At 37.1% G+C, this 27,872-nt stretch overlaps 2 protein-coding genes and 1 pseudogene across 2 annotated transcripts; 2 read left to right on the top strand and 1 right to left on the bottom strand.

Annotated features, from left to right (window-relative positions):
• Window positions 1-1,403: 1,403 nt before the first annotated feature.
• Window positions 1,404-10,861, bottom strand: LOC144629966 (E3 ubiquitin-protein ligase TRIM45-like; annotated as a pseudogene).
• Window positions 10,862-12,162: 1,301 nt separating this feature from the next.
• LOC144630777 (uncharacterized) lies at window positions 12,163-13,299 on the top strand. Its single transcript, XM_078489144.1, has one exon. The coding sequence runs from the start codon at window positions 12,163-12,165 to the stop codon at window positions 13,297-13,299; it is 1,137 nt and encodes a 378-aa protein (XP_078345270.1).
• Window positions 13,300-14,819: 1,520 nt separating this feature from the next.
• LOC144630776 (uncharacterized) lies at window positions 14,820-20,591 on the top strand. Its single transcript, XM_078489143.1, has 2 exons — window positions 14,820-17,001; window positions 17,098-20,591. Exons 1-2 carry the CDS (start codon window positions 14,901-14,903, stop codon window positions 20,589-20,591), a joined length of 5,595 nt encoding a protein of 1,864 aa, XP_078345269.1. The 5' UTR covers window positions 14,820-14,900.
• Window positions 20,592-27,872: the final 7,281 nt, after the last annotated feature.

Genomic DNA, 27,872 nt, shown 5'->3' with positions numbered 1-27,872 from the left:
GAATCGATATAAAATGAATTATTGAACTAGCTTTTTCAGTTCGTAGTGAAAATCATTTGCGACTTGTTTGCAAGTTTATGGATCTCACCTTTGGCTAGACTACCAGCAGCTCTCAAATCTCCGACGAGTGGAACTGAAAACACCCCAGCGCGCGAGAAAATCTCTTCGCACAAGGACACGCGACACGCGACGCGCGTGTATTCTCGTGCGAAGGTATTGTCCCGCGCGCTATCGTGTTTACCCTGAGAACAAAAAGTCTAATAACAAGTTTAATAACATCTATTTTTAACATTTAAATATAAACAAAAGATTTGGTTCCCGAGAAACAATGTACACTCGAAGCCTCAAGCAGCTCCACTCTTAACTCACAGCTTTTGTTCATACACATCAAAGCAAATGAAGAATTGTTTCATTTCAAAAGCAATTCATAAGTATCCATTATGGCTGACATTCGTTTTCTACAAAATGTTTTATTCTTACAGCGGCTAGATTAAATGATACTACAAAAATGTAGATGTCTGATTTGAGAGGAATATATAAAAGCCAAAAAACACTGTACGAAATAAAGAGGAGATCTAGGCCCAACTGTAGTTAAAGGGACTGTGTCACGGCTGATTGAAGTTCATTTTATTTAGTTTTGCCAAATACTCGCTATGAATCCTACTGTTTGCAAAGGAATTACTTCTATGTATCTAAATGACAAAACCATAGCTTCATTGTCTCCAACTTTGTCTCCCGGGCAATAAAATTTAAAGTTACAATCAAACGAGATTAACATTGAAAACTGTTCCGCCGGACCATTTTTCAAAAACCCATATCGCAATCCGTTTCAATCTTCGTCATTTCTGGCCATCCGTACCTTCTTTTGTATTTACTGTGCTATCGAAATGTCCCTTCACGATTTTAAGAGGTTATTTTTATATTTCACTAAACTTGAAGGTCATTTTCCCATGCCTTAATTTGGCAAAAAATTCGTGACACAGCCCCTTTAACAATACTGTTTTTGTTTTTAAACAAAATTAACTCTTCAACCGAGAAGGAAGTCAGTTAGTAAGTTAATAAAAGGATTGACTGTACTACATGTTTTCTCCTATCAATCACCTTATCAAATCTAAAACAAACATATTACAAAAAGATCGTATAGATAACTAAAGAAACTTATCTGGTATTTTTCAACAATAAAAAGTACTTTTCTTTCTAAAAAAATTGTCTTGAAAGTTTAGAAAAGTGCAAGTCTCTAAACGAAAATAATGTTGCTTTCAATTTGAGTAAGACTGAGGTTCTACTTTTCAACAATTTACCCGGCATTATGTTATATTTTATTACATTTTTGAGCACGTATAAAAACTATTACTTAACAATGACAATAAAATGACTATATATACTACACCATCCACATGCAAGAGTTTCAAATTTGCTTCGCCACATCAACGTTCATTCAAAAAACTTGGCCGGATAGAATAATCTTCACTCGAAAATCTGAATACGATTGTAGTTATAATCAGACACAGCAATACGACCATTACTAAGAACTGCTACAGACAGCGGGGAATTAAATTCTCCTAATTTACTGCCATTTGTTCCAAACTTGCCGACAAACTTTCCATTCAGTTCAAATACTTGTATTCTATCATTACGTGTATCACAGACCATCAGGTGTCCTAACTTGTTCACTGACAAAAAATGGGGATATTTAAAATCACCCTTCCCTTTACCACGTTTTCCAAACTTGTATACAAAGTTTCCATTCCTGTCGAAAACCTTAATACAATGGTCAGCAACAGACTGACTTGCTTTAGTTTGTTGCAGTATTTTCAAAGTTCCAATTTCTTCAGTGTTGACAGTCTCCAACATCCTATAATTTTCCCACGACAGCAAAACTTTAAATACCTTTTAGTTGAGCTCAGCTTCAACAACTCAAGTCTTCCAAGATTGTTTTAACGATTTTTTATCAATTGAACGACTTCAGGTCACTTCAGGGTTTATACTTCATGTTAAAAGTTTATCAGTTTTATCCAACGATCGATAATTTGAATACCTAAATTTCACGCTTGATCTCAGCGTTTTGCGTTGCCTTTTTGACATTCAAGTGATTTCTTTGTTTGCTTTTCCACCGCTGCAAAAGTTGTTTGCTTCTTTGCTTCAACAACTGCAATTTAAGTTGTCAGCAATCCTTTGAACGTCTCTCTTTACGTCTTCGCCTTGTTGTATCAGCTAAGCAAAGTCTTCATCAAGTTGACTAACAGCCGTTCATCTAATTAAATTGCGACTTTGTGTTCCCACAATTATCAATTTCTTCCAGTCTAAAACTTTTGTACTACGCGCTCTAAAGCGTGACCAGAACGATCTATCAAAACACAAGTTTGGCAAACTGACGCCAAAAACTTTATCGGGCTTTTCTCAGTTTCGGCAATTGCTGAGCGAAGATCGTTTTGGTCGTCACTCGTTACTTCACAGTATGTAAATTCAATCCCCGAAGTAACAAGGAGTCTTGTAACTTGTATAGAAAACCACTTCCTGATGTATATGTATGATACATACGAACCAAGCATGAAAGCAGACCCCTGATGCGCCCAGTTAAGCTCGCTAATAGATGTCACTCAACCAGTAAAAACAACGTAGACATTCTACAAAACAATTTTAAACACCTCAAAACAAATGACTTTTTAATTGTTCATGAATTGTATTGGGTTGAGGTAGGGGGGTGCTTCATAGAGATGGGAGACTAATTAAAAAATTGGATTTGAAGGCGGGAGGCTCATTTATAGAGAGTGGCGAATATTGGGGGGGGGGTGCTTGTCCGTCCTTAAAAGTGACGGGGGGGTAATTTATCCAAACAAGAAGTGTTACTGTGTTAGCACAGAAATTGCAAGATTGTACACTTGCGATTTCAGGGACCGCGCAGAGGGAGGGGCCAGGGGGGCTTAAAAATAAATAAATAAAATAAAACAAAAAATAATAACAAAAAATAAAAAAGGAAAAGAATTGCAAAAAAAATCGTAATTCGTTAGGGACAAAAGTTACTGGCAAAGTAACGCGCAGATGAATTAACAACAGACATTGTCATAATTATTTAGATATGTGGGGCGATAATTATCAAATTATTTTTCAATTTTAACCTTGTGCTAGTACAGGTTTATGTTTTTTAAATGGCTTCATTCTGCAAGTAGACCTCTCAGGAAAACGTTTAATTTCGTCATTGGTTAATTTAGATCCCAACTCGTGACTGGGTTAAGTTTTTAACGTGATTCCCAAACAAATTGTTCGGTTGTCGAGTCCAGTTAATAATGGTACGATTTTATGCCGCCATTATGTCCTAGCTTTTCATCACGGTATGCAAACTCGTACTGGTAAATCTGGCAACCAGTGCAGCTGGTAAAAGATCGTTTTCGACTGCCCGGAGATTAAAAACATGGCTTCTTTCAACAATAACCCAAGAGCTATTTGGCAATCTAACGATTTTAAACAGTCACAAAGAAAGAACAGACAGACTTCCTCTTCTTGACAATTAATTGCAAACGAATTTCTGGTCCCAGATGTTCAAAGGGTGGGTAACGCTATCCACCGGATAAATCGCTACAGTAAATATCAGCCACTGTCTAATTACTTCACCGTTTTGTTTTACTTTTTTACACCGTTGACTTCACGGCAGCTCAGGTACAATCGTTGGATCTGGGTTATTTATAGTAATTAAAGGTTGATTTGAGTAGTACAACAATTTAATATTTCAATCTTTCGATAGTGAATTTAAAGATCCGACAGCAACACAGCAACAGCACTGAACTTTTGGGAACTAACATTTAGTTTGCTCCATATGAATGCATTTCCAGTCATTTTAGATGTATTAAAATCGTAATTTTGAAGCCTGCCCCTCCCCCCCAATTTTGCTTACGCGTTCGTCTTTAGCCCCCCCCCCCCCCCCCCCCCAGTCAAAAACTTGCTGCGCGGTCCCTGGATTTTCGTCTGCTGGAGTTTGTTGGGTTTTACAAGAGCTTGATCATAGCATGGTGCACAAGTTTTTCAGCTGATAGCAACTTAACTATGGCCTTCTAAAAAGTCAGCCTTTATAACCTTGTAAGCTTGACCAAGCTTGCTGTTTCTTCAAGCTCGAGAAATAATAGACGCCTGTAAGGACTGGGCTACGTCAAAATCAGCCTAAAACAACACGCGAAGTCCAAAAACTTTGCATTCAGTCTACATTTGAACTCTTCTAAGAATCAAATGTGGGTTTTTCCGATACAAAGCTTTGGGTTTTGCTTAATAATATAATAATAATAATAATGATAATAATAATAATAATAATAATAATAATAATAATAAAGATTTACATAGCGCCATATCCATGGCTCATGGCGCTTTACAATAAAAATGTTATTAAAAAGTGAAATTTACTTAAAAAATTTACATCAGTGATAAAAGGAAAAACTAACAAATAAAATAGCTAAGCTGTAAAAATGGAAATAAAAACTAAGAATCATTAAAACCTTTAAATGAAAAACTAACTCATTAACTAACTAACTTAACTAATTAACTGAGTGACTAACTAACTGTCTGACTAAACTATCTAATTTGTTTAACTGACTAACTAAAAGTCTAATTGTAAAATTTGTTAAAAAGGTATGTCTTTATACAAGTCTTAAAATCTGATAGCGAGCCGCTCTCTCTTATATAGTTCGGGAGAGAGTTCCATAGGCTAGGTGCTACAAAAGAGTGTTGTAACAAAAATCATTATTAATGAACAAATCTAGCTCATAATTTACGTATGACTGCATCCATGTGAGCGACTCAGAAAAGTGAAAAGACAACATAGAAGGCTGACGACTCTTATAGAGAAGTTGAAAAGCCTGTGAGCACGGCCGTGTTCAAACAATGTGAACTGTCTCGTCATTCCCCTTTCCTTAGTATCAAAACGAAAGACTAAGAAACCAAGGGTTTTGTATAAAGAGGGTTCGAAGAACCGGTCGACTACATTCAGTGATTTGAAAGGGCGTAATTTGTAACTTTAATTTATTTTATGAGATTTTGTGAAGCATATACATGCAAAAATAATCGTAAAAATGTCCACGTTCCGGCATCTTCTTGACACCATTCTCAAGACTAAAATAAAAAAAATTAAATATGCAATATCCTTAAAGAGTTTCAAATTTGCATAAAGCAAAAATTCTTACGTGAAAACGTTTGCACGGACAGAGTCCGTTTGCTCTCTTTAAGGATATTGCATACTGATTTAATTTTTTAATTTATTTTATCCTTATGCATCCTCGGAGACCCAGGGGCAGTTAGTGGGGCGAAACGAAGGAATAAACCGGGCAGAAATCGCTACGATTTCTGCCCGGTTTATTCCTTCGTTTCGCCCCACTAACTGCCCCTGGGTCTCCGAGGATGATCCTTATGTATTATCCAGGTATATTTGAACTTCACTGTCTATAAATGAACCAAGTAGCCTTTTTTTAAAGATGTTCCAAAGAAATCGACGATTGAACTCAGAAAGTAGCTAAAAAGTTCTAAACAGCTTGCCGTGTGTTACTCTGAAAGTTTAGAAAAAAAAAATTGCCAAGACCTTTTTCCACCTCTCCACACATGATCGTCGGCGTTAATGTCATATAGGAGAGTATTTTAATGAACTGAAAAGTTGAATTGTTACTTTCTTTGAAACAAGTCGAAGTAATGAAAATGACTACACTACAACTGGAGGAGAACCGCACCCAACTAAAGGGAGGGGAACATAAAATACTTCAATACCTCAAAGCATCAAACAACTGCATTTAACTTAAACTTTGTTTATTCGCATTATCAAAGTAAATGATCACTTCACAATTATTTTACATAAAAGCTTTCTAATGCTGTTCACTATCACTTACGTTTCTTTTCAACAAAACTTTTCATTCTTTAAGCGGCTTAATTATATTTTTAATAAACTCCAGCTATCAATGACCCCCCCCCCCCACCCCCAAAAAAGACATAATTTACAGATACAGTTAAACTTCGTTTATGTAGACACCACAGAGACCAAAAAGTGTCTGTATTACCGAACTCTCCTTGTTAGTTGTTAAAGTGGATAAATTTTAGGAAAAATTTATCAGTGAACTACGGACCAACGCCACTTTCCGCAACAACGAGGTGTCCGTATAAGGAGGGAGGCTCGACTATAGAACTGTAACTAAGAAATAGTGATCAATAGTGCTATTGAGTTCAAGAAAAAAATTAAAAATCTTCAACCCATAAGTTAGTAAGTTTTAATAAGTAGTGGTACTTCTTTATATTTTCTTTTCCATAACTTGATACCAATAATCTGCTTAGCTCTAAAACAGATTTGTGCCAAATATATCTTCAACATAACTTAATGTCCAAGAAAACTGGTTATCTTGTGTTCTTTCAATAAGAAACAACACTTTTCTGGCTTAAACTGAGAAAAGACTTAAAAGCTCAAAGAAAAGGGCGAAAATGCCTTAAAAGGCACCAACTTTGGTACTGCCAGGCTTCTACATAAAATTCAAAACATATAAAAAAATTAATGTTCTTTCTCTTGTCACTATTTTTCCTTCATAATGTAGAGGTTCTTTTTTTTTAAAAAAAAATTCATTATGTTCTTGCTAATTACTTCTTAGTTTTCAACACATTTGTACCTAAGTCTAGAGATTTACTTATCCATTCCAATCACCTGCAAGAATTCCAATTTATCCTCTACAACCCCACCTCAACCCTCCACCACCCCTTCCACAGAAAACAATATTCAAAATTTTAACACACATAAACTACTGGCTTTATATCAAGTCATCTGCATGAGAACTACCTTTTAGACTGTTAATGTTTGCAAGATACAGAATCTAACAAATTATACAAATTGAAAACTACAATAAATTTTTGAAACTATTTAGAAAAATTTGACAATAACTACTTTTCTGTTTGTTTTAAAAGAAATTTTTACTCTGAACTCTGAATTCGATGGTTTCTCCACTCAGACACAACAATTCGGCCATTACTTAAAACTGCAGCAGAGCGTGGGGAAGTAAATTCTCCTAAATTGCTACCTTGTGTACCAAACTTTCCAACAAATTTTCCATTCAGCTCAAATACTTGTATTCTATGATTTCCTGAATCACAGACCATCAGGTGTCCTGACTTGTTCACTGACAAACAACTTGGATTTTTAAGCTCCCCGTCCCCTCCACCCTGCTTTCCAAACTTGTACTGAAAGTTTCCATCCCTTTCGAACACTTTAATGCAGTGTTCATCAGAGTCTGATACTATGAGATATCTATCACACTGAACGCAGTGAATAGGAGAGGTGAAAGAGCCCTGCCCACCTATCTTCATTAGAAACTTGCCATCAGGAGAAAAAATCTTTATCAGTTTGTTACCACCATCAGCAACAATAATATTCCCATAACTGTCTACAGATAACCCCCGGGGATGAATGAGCTGCCCATCGAGGCTTCCTTTCCCATCAAACATACCTACGTACTTACCCTCCCCACTGAAAATCTGTATCCTATGATTTAGATTGTCTGCTACAAAAATATTTCCATTTTTATGAAAAGTTATTCCTGTAGGATGGTAAAATTCTCCCGCTTTGTCACCTTTCCGACCAAAGGATCTCAAGTAATTTCCATTACTGTTGAAAATTTGAACTCTGTGGTTGGACCATTCAGTTACAGCTATCTCGTCCTTAGGATTTACTGCCACACCCCAGGGAAAGTTAAACATTCCAGCGGAAGAACCTTCTTTTCCGAAAGATAAAACGGGTTTTAACTGAAATGATTTTACTCGAATTTTACCTGACAAGAAAATGGACTATCACGAACATGCTGTCCGTTTACCTTTACAGTCACTTTGTATCTACCTTCATCTCTGAGAGAATAGCTGATGTTGTAGCTTCCATCCTTATTGTCATTTATTCGCATTTCCGTCGCGCATTCTCGTCCTTGTTCGTCCGTGATCTCCACCGTTACACGGTCATGTTTATTGTAACACTGTCTTCCTTCACAGTTTCTTGTGGTCAGTACAAATTGTGCTTCACCTCCAACAGTTCCTTCTTCGAGTCCTTTGCCTTCAGCAACAGACTGACTTGCTTTTGTTTGCTGCAGTATTTCCAAGGTTCCAATTTCCTCAGTGTTTACAGTTTCCAACATCCTTTGATTTTCCACGAAAACCAATTTTGGAAGACATTTCAGGTCACGGTCAGTTGGCTCGGTTTGATCAACTCCTTCCAAGATGGTTTCTAATGATTTCTTCAGTTGGATGACTTCAACATTTGTACTGCGTGTCAAAACTCTATCAGCTTTTTCCAGCGATGATTTGATCGCCTCTATTTGCTGCTTGATCTCATTTTTTTGCGCTGTTAGGCTTTCAAGGGATTTCTTTGTTTCCGTTTCCACCGCTGCAAAAATATTTTGCTTCTGCGCTTCAAGGGTGGTAATTAAATTGTCAACAATTCTTTGAACATCTTGCTTCACGTCTTCGCCTTGTTGTATCTGCTTCGCGAAGTCTTCATCCAGTTGACTAACAGCGCTCATCTTTGCTTGTAGAATACGCTTGTGTTCTTCAATCATTGATTTCATCTCGATCTTCTGCCTTTCAGCTTCTTCTTCAATGTGATTGAATGAGTGACCACTGTGGTCAACGGTAACACAAGTTTGGCAAACTGCCATTTCGCAGTTCTTGCAAAAATATTTAAGTTCTTCTTTCTCGTGCCGTTGCTTTGCACAAAACACGGGTCGCTTTAACACATCTTCGTAGTCCTTGTCTTGAAAGTCTTTGAGCGCCAGAACCCTGTGATTGTTACTGTTTTTCATGATGTTGTGCGCCGTCACGCATTCTTGACAATACAATATGCAGCACTGGAAACAGTACGAACTGTCGGAGCTTTTCTTGTCGCAATTTCCACATCTTACTTGGCTGCTTTTGCACTCTTTAATGGCGAGCACATCAATCAAGCCGTTCAGATAAAAACTGGTTGGAAGATCTTTCAGATCGCCACTTTCAGGTATTCTGCTAACGGCTTGGCAGTTTGGACATCTAATCGTGTCTCGGCCATGGCTCCTCCGTAAAAACTAAAATCTTAAACTAAGATGATTGGCATCTTACATAAGATAACCACCATCTACAAAGAAGACTAAAGTGATCTTAGTTTAAGATAATACATCTTAACTTAAGACAAGTAAAGTCTTACGTATTTGTAAGATTCAAATCCATCTTAATATAAGTTTTTGAATGGGTCTTAAAATAAGACTGGTCCGTTTTATAATAAGATTGTGTCCTCTCATCGAAGATTGCTACTTCTTACTTTAAGATTGCAGACTCTTAACTTTCTCATTTAAAGAGAAAGAACATCTTAAATTAAGAAGGTCGTTCGACTTAAATAAATTTTAAGATGATTTCAAGATCGGTAAGATGGTGTCATCTTAACTAAGTCATGTTACGTCTTAAATTAAGAAAGTGGGCATCGAAGTCAATGTGGAGGATATAACCGTCTGTACATGCAGTCATGTGTGCAAAGGATTTTATGGCATGTAAGGTCGAAATGTAAAAATTTTGGTGCCGTAAATTTATCACGGCCAAGAACCAGAATTCAAGTGATATCATACCGACAAAGCCGAAACTTCCAAAAGAAACGGTATGAACATTTGCGACTTTCCGTTTCAACCTTTTTAAGAGGACAACTTCAGCATTTTTCGTAATTATCTAATTTCCGGAAAGTTGATGTTTCTTATCAAAATAATTAAGCGGGATTTTCCGTCGCATGAAGGAGAACGTTTTACTGACCGCCATTGCTCTTTTACGTAAGGAGGACCTCTCGGGAAACAGTACAATTTTTTGATTGGTTTATTTCGATCCAAAATGGCGTCAGCTATATAAACAGCGCTACTCATGTTCCTTACATTTTATTACGGCTGGTATGTTTTGTCCTTGACGAAGATATGTTTTCACACTTGGAGGAATTTCCAGAGCTGATAGAAAAGAAGGAAAATTTCTGGAGTTAGAATTGGTTAAACGACTGTGTGAGGGTGAACTGAAGCAGATTTGAATTCACAACAGCACTCGGCACAGATGTAAGCTCCAACTACGTTCGGCCGTCAAACGAAAACAGCTAAGGTCTACATCTTCCTTTTTGTCTTTTTCTCTGTGTATGTTTTTGCTTGAATTATATATATACGCTTAATAAAGTGTTTGCTACTATATTTGTTGTGCTTGTATTTTTGTATGGTTTATCGAAAAACTGTGTGTTAAGCAAGCCAGGTTTGTTCCACCTTGGTTCGCTCGGTCACTCCGACGCGCGTATTCTAACAAGTCGGAGTGACCGTTATTTTTGAAATCACCAGGCAGTTGCATTGGACCTTAATCTTAAATTAAGACAAGGAACATCTTGTAAGAAAGATATGTTTGAATCTTAAAATAAGACGAAAATGAATCTTATCTAGGCACTTCGTATTTAAGACGTTATGAAACTGAAATTAAGACATAAAAAATCTTACTTTAAGACTGCCGTTCTTAAATTATATCCTTCCAACCCAACTCCTGCTTAAGTAGTTATTATCTTAATTTAAGACGATTTTTAATCTTGATTAAGATGAAGCGTCTTAAATTAAGTAAAAATTCCCGTCTTATCTAGGCACCAGTCGCTAAGATGAAAAAACGTCTTAATTTAAGATTTTAGTTTTTACGGAGTCGTTCTGTGCCATTGTTTCAAGCAATGCAGGCAGAAACTGTGTAAGCAAAGAAGATGCTTTGGATCCGTAAAAATGTCCGAACACACCGAACAAGACACTTCTTCACGGAGATTATAAAGCAACGTTTTGATATCCATGTCGTCTTCAGAAACAAGCGAGCAAAGGAACGATTTCGCGGAACTCAACACGAAACAATGGAGTCTTGTGACTTTCCTTTTTTAAGCGATGACGTATAAGCGGTGACGTCATCGCTTTATGCCATCGAACGACCGATCGGATCTTTTTGTCCTTTTGTCTTTTTGTCTTTTTGTCGTTTTTGCGCGATCGAACAGAAATCAAGTTAACTTAACAAGAAATCACCGCGTAAAATACAAAAGCAAATATTCCGGTGCCGTTAGAAAGGAACACTACAGTGTATAAACGAAAGAGACTTATTATATTCGATGAGTTCTAGTAGATTTAGAAGACAGACATTTTTAAATTCGACCACACAGGGCCGCGTGAGCGAGATACCGTTTGACCTTAAGCTTGCTGGCGTGTATCGTATGTTGTTTATTGGCGTCACGCTACAGTATAACGCGCGATCGAACAGAAATCAAGTTTAACTTAACAAGAAATCGCCGCGTAAAACACAAAAGCAAAATATTCCTGTGCAGTTAGAAGGGAAAACTACAGCGTATAAACGAAAGAGACTAATTATATTCGATAAGTTCTAGTAGTTTAAGAAGACAGACATTTCTAAATTGCCGCTGTGATCGAAATACCGCGTGTATCGTATGTTGTTTATCGCCGTCACGCTACAATACAACGTAAGCTTGGTCAAGGCAACAAAGGGAAATGTAAAAATAAAAAAAATAAAATAAAAATAAAATATTACTGTTGGTCAATTGAGCAAATCTACGTCAGTTCTCTGTTGTCTGTTGCAACACATTTATCATTGTTTATCGTGTGTAAATAAAAGCACGATCGACAGGAATTGATGTCACGTGGGTCAAGTCTTGGCTCACATGCTTTGCGACCGCCATTTTAGGTGTCTTAGGTGGCTGCGAGAAAGTGTGGTTTTCTGCTTCAACGGAAATCTGCTGTCTGTTGTGATTGCCGTACGTCAGGTATCAGAAAATTTTGCGCCCACTTACAAACACGTATAAAGAGATCATCGTACATACATACTGATACAATTCGATAAACACGCATTCGCGCAAGGGTCCATATCAAATTGTCGTTTGTTTACGCCTTGTAAGCGCTGTTCCGGCTGGACCTCTGCCTGTCATTGAAATGACACTGAAAGAGTACTGTAAGAGCACTGAAAAGACACTGAAATATTTGTCAGATTTGTCAGACCTGAAACAGCTGAAATATCTGGTGACTTTAGTGACTTATTGACTGTCGTGACTGCTGCATGATCCTGTACGAGAAAGCAACCGTAAGAGATTGAAAAGGTGAGCTATCTGAAAATTTTGTTTTGCATGAACGTTTATTGATACCGTTTATCATGGTGTCTTTAATGCGATATAGAGCAGCCGTGGGGCTACATTATATTCGTTTGAAAGCTAAAGAACATTCAGATCGTATGAGAGGGAAATTCTGGTGTACGCTGTTGTTTTTGTTTTACATGGAAACGCTATATCTGCCAACATTAAAAAGAGTAATCCGCTCGTGGCAAATGACTTATTACGCAAGGCTTTGGTTGACTCAAATGTGTTTGTATCGTTTCTATATTCCACTGTTGATTCGACTTGCAAATGATGTGGAAATGAATCCTGGGCCTTTCCAAGTTGTAGATCCGTCAAAAACTGTCACGGCTGATTATCATCAAGGTGATGTTTCACTGTTTGGACCAAATGCTGGAAAACAGTGTGTCGCGATGTGCTTAACTGCTGTTGTTTACAGTTTCAAAAGTAAAGCATCATGGAGTAGGGATATGCTTAATGAAATACTCATTCAAGGCAATGTACTTTATTCTCATATTAGTAATTCAATAGGAAAAGACTTTTTGTTGCTATCTGAAATTCCTTCGGCTTTGTCAATTAATGACGAAGACTTTTCCATTAATTTTAGTAGCAGTTTTGCTGGTGATTTACACATGTCTGATGTTAGAGACTGTTATGTACCATTGCAACATGCATTAAATATGTTAATAAAAGACTATGATGCCTTTCTGTTGACAATTGAAATCAATACAGTTGCTATTGTTATTGACAACAAAGGTCATTATAGAATTTTTGATTCTCATTCACGAGATACCCATGGTAATTTTGCAGTAAATGGAACAGCCATAGTGTTGGAATTTAATGATATAGAGGAAATGGTTCGGCACCTTCAAAACTTTTACAAAGAGAAGAGTTTAGTCCCATTTGAAGTCCTGGGTGTTAAAGTTAAAAATTTATCAAGTAATCAGAGCTGTAGGTACAGCAATTCTTCTAGTCTGTCATTTATGTCAATAGGCAATGCTATAAGGTGCAATGGGTCACATTATCAAGTATCAGATTTTCACCATGTGCCAGATGAAAATGGTAATCATAAAAGAGCTTTAGAGCAAGCAAGAGTTACACGTAATGAGTATGCTACATCAGAGCAAAGTCAGTGTCACAATTTACTTGAATTGGAAACAGAAAGTGAGTCACTATAAAATGTAGGTAATGATATCAGGAAGAGGAAACAAACTCAGTCAATAGAACACAAAGAAGGCCCACTTAGGATGAGAGAGAAAAAAATTAGAAAAGAAGGAGTTAAAACTGAAGGTAAAAATAAAAAAAGAACATGTATGTCACAAAAGTACAGAAAAAGGTATGAAAAGTGGAAAAAAAGTGAAACCAAGGAGCAGAGAGAGAATAGATTAAGAAACTGTCAAGAACAGAGAACTAAAAAAAAAGAAACTGAGAGCAAGCAACAGAGAGAAAATAGGTTAAGAAAGTATATGGAACAAAGAATTAGGAAAAAGGAAACTGAAAGCAAAGAACAAAAAGTGTTAAGGTTAAGGAAGGCTCGGGAACAAATGAGAAAAAAGCAAGAAACTGAAACCAAACAGCAGAGAGAAGATAGGTTAAAGAAGGATAGAGAACAAAAAAGAGAAAAACGTCAGCAAATTGAGAGCAAAGAACAAAAAGTGTTAAGGTTAAGGGAGGCTCGCGAACAAATGAGAAAAAAGCAAGAAACTGAAACCAAACAGCAGAGAGAAGATAGGTTAAAGAAGGATAGAGAACGAAAAAGAGAAAAACGTCAGCAAACTGAGAGCAAAGAACAGAAAGTGGTAAGGTTAAGAAAGGCTCGGGAACAAATGAGAAAAAAGCAAGAAACTGAAACCAAACAGCAGAGAGAGGATAGGTTAAAGAAGGATAGAGAACAAAAAAGAGAAAAACGTCAACAAATTGAGAGCAAAGAACAAAAAGTGGTAAGGTTAAGGAAGGCTCGGGAACAAATCAGAAAAAAGCAAGAAACTGAAACCAAACAGCAGAGAGAAGATAGGTTAAAGAAGGATAGAGAACAAAAAAGAGAAAAACGTCAGCAAACTGAGAGCCAAGAACAAAAAGTGGTAAGGTTAAGAAAGGCTCGGGAACAAATCAGAAAAAAGCAAGAAACTGAAACCAAACAGCAGAGAAAAGATAGGTTAAAGAAGGATAGAGAACGAAAAAAGAAAAAAACGTCAGCAAACTGAGAGCAAAGAACAAAAAGTGGTAAGGTTAAGAAAGGCTCGGGAACAAATCAGAAAAAACCAAGAAACTGAAACCAAACAGCAGAGAGAAGATAGGTTAAAGAAGGATAGAGAACGAAAAAGAGAAAAACGTCAGCAAACTGAGAGCAAAGAACAAAAAGATAGGAGATTAAAAATACGTCGGGAATCTGAAAGAAGAGTAAAGAAAACTGAAACTAAACGACAGAAAGAAGAGCGGTTAAGTAAAAGGAGAGAAGCTCATTTAAGGAGAAAACAATCTGAAAGTGGCAAAGTTCAGAATATTGGAGGTGACTTAAAGCAAACATCTTATGATCAGCTAATCGTTAATTTTCACAAACTTGTTGCTACAGGGCCAACACTTGTCTGCACATGTTGTGATCAATTGTGGTACAAACACAGCCTTGTCAGAGTTGAAACTGTGCTGAAACTTGATAATGAAGCTGTGTTGAGATGCATAGAGGACAAAAGAGCACTGTTGTACAGTTCAATGGGTTTGCCATACTTGTTATAATCACCTAAAGCAGAATAAAGTCCCTGTATGTGCAGTCCAAAATAAAATGAGTTTTCCATGTAAAACTGACCATTTAGACTTAACAGAATTAGAGTGGAGACTTGTATCACCACGATTAATCTTTCAAAAGATACACGAAGCAGCTAGAGGAAAGCAGTTTAAAATTCATGGCAACATTGTGAATGTTCCTGCTGATGTCATTAACACTGTGAATATTTTGCCAAGGCTATCAACTGAAACAGACACTATTAAAGTGCAACTTAAGAGAAAATTAAAATACAAGAACTATGTCCTATCTCAAAACGTAAGATCTTCCAAAGTTTTTGAAGCAGCTAAGTGGCTGACTGAAAATGGTGTACTGTATCAACAAGAAAGCATCAAACTGAACCCAGATTGGAATGATTTGTTCACAGGATGTAAAGAAAATGACATATGTAATGATAGTGCTTGCAGCAGTTCAAGCAACATTAGGGAAGTGTGTGTGCCTTCAAATAAGTCAGTGAATACTACTGTACAATCATTTTCAGAAAATGGTGAATTGTTTTCATTGCAACGTGATAACGTTTTTATTTGCCTTGACTGTGAAGAAGTTTTAATAGATGTAATGAGTTTAGAAAATCATATTTTGTATGATCATGGAGTAGAAACTGATAGTGAGTGTTATGAGCAGAGTAACTGCAGTCCAATTTTTCATCAAAATGATTGTGATAGTAATGAAGTGGTGTTTTTTTGTTCCTTGTGTAGTGCCTGGGAAAAAGAGCAATCACTTTTTAGTATGCACATGGCCATTGTACATGATTTACCACCACTGAAAGATGACGAGTCATCTCCTGAATTCCGTGAAGCAACAGGAAATGTAAGTACTTCCGCTGTGGTCAAACTTTTCAGATATAAAATTCTTGACCCCAAAAATGTTGTTCTTGTGGAAGTGTGTTCAAAAGGGTATGGACCAGCAAACACTATCTCTCTTAAAGCATTAGTAGGTATACCAGTGACTCTAAATATGTCGAGATGCTCAGGTAGTGGACAAGATTTGCATTTTCCTAGTAGAGATCTTTCTAAGGATTCGCGTCCTACTGAAGAAGAAATCGAAGATTCTTGGAATGAGCTGGATGAATCAGAAATGTGTGCTGGTACTTTGGATACAATGTTAACATCCCCAGACTTTATAGAAGATTATGAACGTGAAAAGGTTTTGAACATTGCACCAGGTGAAAGCAATCATCCAATGAGTGTGTTTAAAGACCAATATTGTGAAGAGCTAGCATATCCTGGTATATTCTGTGGTCAAGCAAGAGCGGATAATAAGGATAGAAATGTGCCAGTGTATTATAGTGACATTTGCAAATCAGAGTTAAGGCGTTCTGATCGTAGAGTTGCTCAGTGTATTGAAAATATTTTCTTTAAACTAAAAAAGCTACAAATGAAAATAATCTTAGGCAAGTGCCAGATTGCATTACGAAAGCACAAAACAAAAGGAAAGAGACTGACAGCAGGGGAGTTAAAGAAGGAAGGTGCTTTAGACAAATTAGTTCATTTTGATGAAGGCTATCGATTTCTAAGAGCTCTTCGTGGTTCCCCGCCATACTTTGAGAAAGCTAAAAAGGATTTATTTGCCATGATAAGACAACTTGGAACTGCAACACTTTTCTGTAGCTATTCTGCAGCTGAAACAAAGTGGAATCATCTGTTAAGGATGTTAGGTGAATTGACTGATCATAGAATATACAGTGATGATGAATTAAATGCATTGTCGTGGGAGGAAAAATCAAGGCTAATTCAAAGTGATCCTGTCACATGTGCAAGACATTTTGATTTTCAAGTTCAGCAGTTGATTGTAAAATTTTTGCAAAGTGACTGTGCGCCTCTTGGAAAAATAGCAGATTGGTTTTATCGAGTTGAATTTCAGCAACGTGGCTCACCACACATTCATATGCTTTTATGGATTGAAGGTGCACCAAAGTTTGGTAAAGATTCGGATGAAAAAGTCTGTTATTTTGTTGACAAAATAATCTCTTGTTCAAAACCTGCAGGTATTTGTGAATTAGGTGAATTGGTTTCTCGTCAGGAACATAAACATTCATTTACCTGTAAAAAGAAGTTCCAGAAACAATGCAGATTTAATTTCCCACAGCCTCCAATGAAAAGTACTCAGATTTTGTATCCTTTGAGTGATGTTAAAGAGATGGGGGGGGGGCCAAAAAGCAAATAATGGGGTTTTTTTTCCCCTAATTTTTTGAAAGGCAAAAGCCGGAAAAACCGCCCCAAACCGATTACCATCACACCCCTAGAGATTAGTCTTTCGAACCAGCACAAAGCAACTTGGAAAGAAATCAGTGAGCAACTTAATGATATGAAGGAAGGAGACAATATTTCATTTGAAGAACTTCTTGCAAAGCTTGGTGTCAAAGAAGAAGAATATATTCTTGCCATTAGATCTTCCTTAACTAGGGCAACCATATTTTTGAAACGAAAGCCAAATGAACTGAGAATCAATAATTATAACAACCACTGTCTGCTTGCATGGAGAGCTAATATGGATGTTCAGTTCATCCTAGATATCTACTCTTGTGCAATGTATGTTGTTTCCTACATATCAAAGGCACAAAGAGGTATGAGTGAACTTTTAAGAAAAGCATGTGAGGAAGCCAGAGAAGGAAATTTGGGTATTAAACAGCAAGTACGTGACATAGGTAACAAGTTTTTAAATAGCGTTGAAGTAAGTGCACAAGAGGCAGTGTATATTGTACTTCAGTTACCAATGCGGCGCTCTTCTCATGAAGTGGTGTTTATCAATACGGCTTTACCAGATGAAAGAGTTTGTCTTTTGAAATCAATTGATGACATTCAGCAGCTAGAAGATGAGTCTGAAGATATTGAATCAGGTGGCTTGATAAAAAGGTATACTAAAAGGCCATCTTGTCTAGAGAATGTGACATTAGCTGATTGGGCAGCCTGGTATGACAATAGGAAATCAAGTATTAAAAATTCACAGAAATCCAAGAATACTGATGTTGATGGTTTGCCATTAGAAATATTTGATGATGACAACAACGAAGATTATGTTAGTACAGATATTACTTGTATTAATGAGTTGAAATCAAACAAGAACCAAAAAGAAACTCAGAAGCGGTCAAAGGCTAGGGTAATAAGGTGTGTTTGGTTTAATAAAGAAAGTCATCCTGAAAAGCACTATCGTGAGCTGCTCATGTTATTTACTGCTTGGAGAAATGAAAATACTGATTTGCTAGGAGACTGTGAGAGTTACCAGAAGCGATGTCAAATATTAAAAGAACAGATAAATGATCAAATGGCTCAGTATGCACCGTATAGTGAGCAGCTGGACCAAGTATTAGATGATGTACAAACTATAGAATGCAGTGATGATATGTGGGATTGTGTAGCTCCAAACACACAACATGTAGAACTGAATCACCTTGCAGAAACTGAATGCGAACGTGTATGCAACACAGAAGAAGTTAGGAACTATGATCTTTCTGAAGATCTTGGGATTCCTTCGAATACTGAGAGTTGTGAACGTAATATCTCGTTTGATGAATTGCCAGATGAAGAGTACAGGGAAGCTGTTCGTTCTCTTAATGTTGATCAAATGAAATTTTTCTATCATGTTTTACACCTTGTGAAGACAACTAATGAACCCTTTTATTTGTTTCTGTCTGGTGGTGCTGGAGTCGGAAAATCTCACTTGACTAAAGTGCTGTTTCAAGCAGTTTACAAATACTTAAACACAAGAGCTGGTGAAGATTTTCATCAAATTAAAGCTATTCTTGTTGCTCCAACCGGTAAAGCTGCTTACAATATTCAAGGAAGTACAATCCATACTGCATTGTCAGTGCCTGCAAACCAGTCCTTGAAGGTTTATAAGAAGCTTGATGCTAGTCGTCTGAACTCCTTAAGATGTAAATTTGCTAGTGTGAAGATAATTTTTATTGACGAGGTATCAATGGTAGGAAATTCTATGTTTAATATTCAGATTAATAAAAGACTGCAGGATGTCATAGGTACAGCTCATGATTTTAGAGGAGTGAGTATTATAGCAATCGGAGATTTGTTTCAACTCCAACCTGTATTTGATGGGTATGTCTTTGAAGATTTGGAAAGTGATTATGCTCCTTTAGCAGTTAATCTGTGGCAGAAACATTTTCAGATGTTTGAATTGCATGAAATTATGCGTCAAAGGGAGAGTCGTCAGTTTGCAGAAATTCTTAATCGGCTACGTGAGGGTATTCACACTGAGAATGACTTGAATGTACTGAGAGCAAGAGTCATTGAAGATCCTGAAGTGAACTATCCCAGACATGCTCCACACTTATTCATTCAAAACGACAGGGTTGACGAGTTTAACAGGGCAGTTTACAATTCTGCAGCTGGTAGAAAATATATTGTAAAGGCAGTTGATAGTGTCATTGGTGCTCAATCTGAGGAATTGAAGGCACGGTTACTGAGACAGGTTCCAGATGATCCACGAAAAACTATGCAATTAGTCACTCGTCTTGCAATTGCAGAAAATGAAAGGATTGAAGTCTGTCAAAACATCAGATTAGATGATGGGCTTACAAATGGTAGTGCAGGTTTAGTGAGATTTATTTGTCTGCTAACTTCTGAACGCCCCGATGGAGTTGTTTGGGTTGAATTTGATCATGCTAAAGTTGGAGAGAAAACTCGAAATGAAAATAGAAGTCTTTACAGTGATAATATCCAACAGAATTGGACACCAATAAAACCAGTTTGTGTAACATTTTTTGTAGGGAGAAGTAAAGCTGCTCAAATCGTTCGAAAACAGTTTCCTTTACGGCCATCAGCAGGAAAAACTATTCATCGTTCTCAGGGTGACACTGAAACCGAGGTTGTAGTTGATCTTACTTCAAGACGAGCTATTCCTCACATTCATTATGTTGCATTAAGCAGAGTAACCACAATTGATGGATTGCATATAAAGAATCTCAATGAAAAAAAGATAACTGTGAGTAACAAAGTTAAAAAAGAGATGGAGAGATTGAGAACAGCAGCTTATCTTCGACCACCCTTATTATCTCTCAGAGACATCAGTGATGATTTTGTCAAGATTGTCTTTCTTAATGTACGTTCCTTACACAAACACATATCAGATGTGAGAAATGATATTAATGTAAAGGCAGCAGATGTAAATGTCTTTGTTGAAACTAGGTTGTGGGTGTTTGACCAAAATGTTGAATATGATATCAATGACTTCTCTTTGTTTAGAAATGACGCATTTTTTGATAGGCAATTGCATACACAAAGACCATTCTATGGTACTGCAGTTTATAGCAGAGCTCAATGTAACGATGAATATCCTAAATGTCAAAATATGTATGGAGTTGAAATTACAATCATAAAAGTTAAATACCTGCCAGATGTTGTTATTGCTGGGATTTATAGATCGCCAAAAGTGCCAATGAGATGCCTACTTCAAGCATTGAGAGAACTTCATTCCATTATATCAACAGAACGTTTTCATATAATACTTGGTGATTTTAACATTGATGTTAATAACGAGGTACAAAACAGTAGTTTATATCATCAAATGATTGTATCATATGGATACAAACAACATATTTCAGGCTTCACCACTGATAACAGAACTACAATCGATCACATTTACACAAATATAAATGAATCAAGGGTCCAAACTGGTGTTCTTGAGACATACTTCAGTGACCATAAAGCTGTGTGGATAGCAACCAAAAGAGAGTAGATATATTTTTGTAGGCTATAATGACTCTAGTAACTGATTAAAGGAAGTAATTTGAAAGTATGTGCCCAGAAAGAAAGAAAACTTAAATGAATTAAGTGTTTTACTTGAGTCCCATTATAGTGTTCTAGTTGTTAATCTCAGTGTCTGATCCAATACATGTTAAGGCTTCCTTTGAGCCCTTTGTGACCCTTTGGGTCACAAACTCTTAATAATTTCATTGCATATTAGGTAAGTATAGATGTTAATCTTTTGTTCTGGTCCACTATACTGTACGTGCATGTTACACGTGTATGTTCACATCTAGTTGTAATTATATAGTTCAGTATATTCTATTTTGTAATAATTTTAAATGTGTTACTACATAATCAGTATAACACTGTGTATAAATTATAAGTTAGTTTTACTAAATTTGTAATAACGATTGATATCCTCTTTTATTCTTTTTATACAACAGAAATGCAAACCAATAAGAAAATGTACAAGATATGGTCTTCAAAGTATTCACTGACTGCCATGTGCTGACCTACTTGCTTCAACATATTCACTCTGCACACTGTCAAGAGACACTATGTATGTGTGTTAGTGCCCACAGAAATGTAACTGGTTACAACGTTACATATTCAGCATTGCAGCCCTTATGATCAGTGCCAAATATATTCAAACAAGACAGAGGAAATACAATGTGGCAATACCATCCAAGTCAAAGAATCTATGCTTTAACAACTCCTCGTTTACCAAAATACACTTCAATGTACAGCCACCACTGGTTATATCAACTTTTCTTTACTGCACTCTACTTGTACTGTGTGTATTGCAGAAAAATGATAACAACATTTTGGACTTACATGTTTGGACTTACTGGACATATTTTGCATCAGAGATCATACAGTCATTGTAGTCAAGTAATAGCTGCGTTTAAACAAGACACAATCAAATTATGTGTACATACATGTACATTATTTCAACACAGTACAACCAGAGTTATGGCAGCTTTCCTGGTTGTATAGTACACTTGAAAAAACCACGCTGCATTTTTAACTGTATAAAATCGTCTTAAATGAAATTTGGGGAGAATTGTACAAGTGAAGTACCAATGTTGTGATCAAAGCAACTCATTATCTGTGTTTTATGAATTAATAGTGGTTAGAAACTAAACTTCTAACTTCAATAAAGAAAACCATCCTTAAAACAACTAATTTGAGAAATTATATTTACCTGACCACTCCTCTTCCCCCTTTATAACAAATAAGTATGCATGTGCTGTAAACAATCTATACCAGTTTGCAGAGAAATTTTATTCTCTCATTTGTAAACTAAAATCTCGCTTTTATTAACGACACCAATGTCAGCATTAAATAACTGAGGCGTCCAGTGGCTTCTAAACTTATTTGCTCCTTCCTATAAAGCTGGCTATCAAGTAGTATGGGCAGATAATAACCCTTACCGTACCCGAATAACGCCTAAAAACAGTAAGCAGCCAGGGTTCAAAACATGTCTAAAGGTCGGGACACACTAGGCGACAAGTCGCAGTGACAGGTCTCTGCGACCAGTCGCATATTAGAAGCTTCAAGCAGAAGCTGTGAGAACTATACCCGTCCTTTAACTCTTTTTCTTTTAAAAATCCCATATTGAAACGTCATCGCTTCTGCACGCATTGCGTGCCGTTTATTAGCTCTTCTTGGAATCGGCTGCACGAACCAATCATGGAACGTTGCTTGAGGGGCATATTTGTCATTATGTCTTGGATACTGATTCCCAGGAATTTGACCCTGACGAATCCAGTTAAAAGCTCGCTGATATTAAAGACCTGATAGATGTCACTCAAACACTTATCAGACTAAAAATATAAGATATAACTGTTTGTTACTCTTTATTTGAACTTTTTTTCTTTATCAATAAATATGATAAAAAAACTTCACTCTGTTGTTTTTTAACATCAAGCGATACGGCTTTGAACATAGGGATGGCGGGATGCGGGATGGAGCTTAAAATCCAGGCGGGATGTGGGACATGAATTGTAGCACGCGCTTGTCGGACAAACACAGCGTCTCAAAATAATACTTGACCTTGTTGAAGAATATAATCTCTCGCGAGTTCGCGTGTCACGCACTGCTATCACGAAAGAATTAAAACCATTGTTTTGGATGTTTTAGTAACAGGGCTTACGAAATTAATATCTTTATACGTCTTATACCCTCTTGAACTATTTTTTTTAGTTCGTATTGGGACTCATTTGCAACTTTTTTGCAAGTTTATCGACCTCACCTCCGGGCCTCACCTTCGGCTAGACAACCAACAGTGCTCATTAAAAGTGGAACTGAAAACACGCGAGCGCGCAAAAAAATCCCTCAACTTCGCACAAGCACACGCGACGTGCGTGTATCCTCCTGCGAAGATATTTTCCCGCGCACTCTCGTGTTTTTTTCATCCCTGAAAACAATGAAGTCTAACCTTCTGCTCGCAAGTCCAATAACAATTTGTTTGTTTTTTTACATTCACAAGGTTTGGTTTGCCGATAAGCAATGTAACATCAAAGTATAATAATTTATAATAATAATTTATTAATTTATATTGCGCTTTTTAACATATAAATGAGCAAAAGCGCATTACAATATTAAAACTTAAAAATATTAAAATATACTAACTATATACATTACAATATTAAAACATAACAATATTAAAATATACTAACTATATACACATTATTGACTAGATCTAAAAGTTAAAAAAAGCTAATTACATCCATTTCCTTAAGTCACTGATACATCTCTCCATGGTACACACGGCCTCCGATTGATCTGTTGGACTATTGGGATTGAATGACAGGTAGAGCTGAGTGTCATCAGCGAAACAGTGGGCGTCGGGCAGGTGGGCTTGTACTATCTCGAAGAGCTTGGAGGCGTAAACCACAAACAGAAGCGGACCTAAGCAGCTCCCCTGTGGAACACCGAAGCGCAGATCGAAATTGTCTGATGTAACCCCATCGAACAAAATGCGCTGGCTACGCCCTGACAAGTACGATGAGAACCACGCCAGAGCCTTTCCACGTATACCGAAGCTCATAGTCAAGCGTCGTAGCAAAATCTCGTGATACACTGTGTCAAACGCAGCACTTAAATCCAAAAGGACGAGTAGCGTGACGCGCTGCGAGTTCATATTCAAGTGAATGTCATTAGCAACTTTGACTAACGCTGTCTCCGTACTATGATACTGACGATATGCGGACTGCAACTGCGGATAAAGACCCGACCGGACTAGGTGGTCGTATGTCTGATTGAATACAGCGCGCTCAGTGAGCTTTGAAATGTAGGCTAAATTGCTCTCGGGACGCAAGTTCTTAAACATTGAATCTAAGCCCGATTTCTTCAACAACGGTATGACCACGGCTTCTTTCCATTTCTCAGGAAAAATTCCTGACTCCAAAGAGATGTTTATTATCCTAGTTATCACTGGAATAAGAGGCTCAATGCAGGACTTTAGTAGTGGCGTTGGAATAGATCAAGGCAACATGATGTAGATTTAGAGTTTGCAATGAGCATGCGCACATCATCCTCGCTAAGCGGCGCAAATGCTTCAATAACTGGTGGAATCGGTAAGTTACTATTGGTACCACTATCGCTATTGGTATCAAGCAGCGTAACTCTTATCATTGTCTTATGGTCTTAACTCGCACTTAAGGTTATTCACATTATCAAAGTAAATGAAAATTTTACAATTCACTATCGTCCATTATCACTGACATGTCTTTTCTACAAAATGGTTTATTCTTAAAGCGGCTAGTATAAATGATACTACAAAAATGTATATGTATTTGAGAGGAAAATATAATAGCCAAAAACCACTGTACGAAATAAAGAGTCCCGACTGTAGTTAACAATACTGTTTTTGATTTTTATTTAAACAAAATTTACTTTTCAACGAAGGACGTCAGTCAGTAAGACAATAAAAAGGATCGACTGTCCTACATGTTTCTCCTATCAATCACCTTAAAAAATGGAAACCAAACGTATTACAAAAAATCGCAATAAGAAGTACTTTTCTTTCTAAAAAAATTGTCTTGAAAGTTTAGAAAAGTGTAAGTTCCTAAACGAAAATAATGTTGCTTTTAATTTGAGTAAGACTGAAGTTTTACTTTTTAACAATTTACCCATTATGTTTTAATTTAGTACACTTTTTTGGCACGTATAAAAACTATTACTTAACAACTATACCATCCACAGGCAAGAGTTTCAAATTTGCTTCGCCACATCAACGTTCATTCAAAAAACTTGGCCGGATAGAATAATTTTCACTCGAAAATCTGAATTCGATTGTAGCAGGGTCGTAACCAGGTATATGGGATCAGGGATCACAGCCTTGGGATCGGGATCACAGCCCCGGGATCGGGATCATGGACCCGGGATCCCGGATCACAAGTCATGGGATCCGGATCGGCCAATCAGATGGGATCAGAATGGAATCAGGGATCAAATGTTGCCACATTTTGGGGATCAGGGATCAAAATTTAGAGCTAAAATTTGGGATCAGCGATGAAAAAATATACCTGGTTACGACCCTGATTGTAGTTATAATCAGACACAACAATACGACCATTACTAAGAACTGCTACAGACAGCAGGGAATAAAATTCTCCTAATTTACTACCATTTGTTCCAAACTTGCCAACAAACTTTCCATTCAGTTCAAATACTTGTATTCTATCATTACGTGAATCACAGACCATCAGGTGTCCTGACTTGTTCACTGACAAACAATGGGCATATTTAAAATCACCCTTTCCTTTACCCCGTTTTTCAAACTTGTAAACAAAGTTTCCATTCCTGTCGAAAACCTTTATACAATGTTCACCTCTGTCTGACACTATAAGATATCTAAAACCACACTGAATACAGTGGATAGGAAAAGTAAGAGAACCCTTCCCGCCTTTCTTCATTAAAAACTCGCCATTTGTAGAAAATGTTTTAATGAATTTGTCACCGGTATCAGCAACAATAATATTTCCATCACTGTCTACAGATAAACCCCAGGGATTTAAAAGCTGACTATCGGGGGTCCCTTTGCCTTCAGCAACAGACTGACTTGCTTTAGTTTGTTGCATTTTTCAAAGTTCCAATTTCTTCAGTATTGACAGTCTCCAACATCTTATAATTTTCCCACGACAGCAAAAAAGTAAATACGTTTCAGTTCAGCTCGGCTTCAACAACGAGCAACGCGAGTCCTCCAAGATTGTTTAAACGACTGTTTATCAATTGAACGACTTCAGGTTACTTCAGGGTTTATACTTCATGTTAAAAGTTTATCAGCTTTGTCCAACGATCGATAATTTGATTACCTCTATTTCACGCTTGATCTAAGCGTTTTGCGTCGCCTTTTTGACATTCAAGTGATTTCTTTGTTTGCTTTTCCACCGCTGCAGAAGTTGTTTGCTTCTTTGCTTCAACAACTGCAATTTAAGTTGTCAACAATCCTTTCAACGTCTATCTCCACGTCTTTGCCTTGTTGTATCAGCTTAGCGTAGTCTTCATCAAGTTGACTAACAGCGTTCATCTAATTAAATTGCGACTTTGTGTTCCCCCAATTATTTATTTCTTCCAGTCTAAATCTTTTGTAATACGCGCTCTAAAGCGTGACCAGAACGATATATCAAAACACAAGTTTGACAAACTACCGCAAAAAAATTAATCGGGCTTTTCTCAGTCCAATTTGCTGGTTGAAGATCGTCTTGGTCGCCACTCGTTACTTCACAGTATGTTAATTCAATCGCCGAAATAAAAATGAATCTTGTAATTTGTATAGAAAACCACTTCCTGATGTATATGTATGATACATACGAACCAAGCATGAGAGCAGACCCCTGATGCGCCCAGTTAAGCTCGCTAATAAATGTCACTCAACCAGTAAAAACAACGTAGACATTCTACAAAACAATTTTAAACACCTCAAAACAAATGTCTTTTTAATTGTTCATGAAATGTATTGGGTTGAGGCAGGGGATGCTTCATAGAGAAGGGAGACTAATTAAAAAAAATTGAATTTGCAGGCGGGAGGGTCATTAGAAATTGGAGAGTGGGTGGGGTGGGGGTCTTTTTCAAGCTTAAAAGAAACAGGAGTACTTGATATATCCACAAAGTGTTGACAAAAAAATTGCAAAATTGCAAACTTGCGATTATTTGGTGTTGGTTTTTGCAATTGGTGATGTTTAAACTAAAGAGAGAGAGAGAGAGTAAACTATTTGAAAAATGGGATTTGTAGGCGGGAAGCTTATTAGAGTGTGGCGGAGATGAGAGCAGGGGGGTCCGAGCTTAAAAGAGACGAGAGGACTTAACGGGGGGGATTTGCTTAATGAATCCAAACAAAAATGGTTAGCACAGAAATTACGAGATTCTACACTTGCAATCATTGGAGTGTTAGTCTTTGGATTTTACAGGATGCTTGATCATGATAAACATGGTGTTTAAGACATGTGTTTCAAGATCGTGAGTTGAAAGCAACTGTTGTCTAGTTCTATAAAGCCATACCTTAGCATCAAACACACCTGATAATTTTGAAAAATCTTGCTGTTTCTTCGAGCTCGAGAATCAATGGATGCCTGTAAGGACTGGGCTACGTCAAAATCAACGTAAAACAACGCGCGAAGTCTTAAGACTTTGCATTCAGTCTATACATGTGAACTCTTCTAAGAATCAAATGCGGGTTTTTCCGATGCAAAACTTTGGGTTTTACTCAACAAAATGCAATGTAGAACAAAATCATTATCAATGAACAACTCTAGCTTAAAATGTACGTATGACTGCATCAAGCGACTCAGAAAAGTGAACAGACAGCATTGACCAGGGCCGTACCTAGGATTTTTTGTCTGCGGGGGCAAGTTTTCCTGGCGGGGGCCACTGTTTTTTTAGTTTAGCTTTTTATCTTTGATTCTAAGTTTTTAGTTTGCCTGGCGGGAGCAGCTTCCCCCCGCGCTAGGTACGGTTCTGTTGACTCTTATAGAGAAGTTGAGAGGCCTGTGAGCACGGACGTGTTCAAACAATAGTGTGAGCTGTCTCGCCAGTCCCCTCTCCTTAGTATCAAAACAAGAGACTAAGAAACCAAGGATTTTGCATCAAGAGGGTTCAAGGAACCGGTCGACTACATGCAGTGATTTGAAAGGGTGTAATTTGTGACTTTAATTTATTTTATCTTTATGTATTATCCACGTAAATTTGAACTTCACTGTCTATGACCGAGTAGAACCAAGTAGTCTTACAGATGTTCCAAAGAAAACGACGATTGAACTCAGAA

The sequence above is a fragment of the Oculina patagonica genome, chromosome 11, assembly GCF_052425735.1.
Source record: "Oculina patagonica isolate OP01 chromosome 11, crgOcupat, whole genome shotgun sequence".
NCBI lineage: Eukaryota > Metazoa > Cnidaria > Anthozoa > Scleractinia > Oculinidae > Oculina > Oculina patagonica.
This window is presented reverse-complemented; position numbering and strand designations above follow the sequence as displayed.

What these genes read in the sequence shown, in the direction of transcription:
- LOC144630776 (XM_078489143.1), top strand. Translation starts at nt 14,901, where the DNA reads ATGAGTTTTCCATGTAAAACTGACCATTTAGACTTAACAGAATTAGAG. An exon ending in CCCACAGCCTCCAATGAAAA is followed by an intron (nt 17,002 to 17,097) that starts GTACTCAGATTT and finishes ATTTTTTGAAAG; the next exon opens with GCAAAAGCCGGAAAAACCGC.
- LOC144630777 (XM_078489144.1), top strand. Translation starts at nt 12,163, where the DNA reads ATGGTGTCTTTAATGCGATATAGAGCAGCCGTGGGGCTACATTATATT.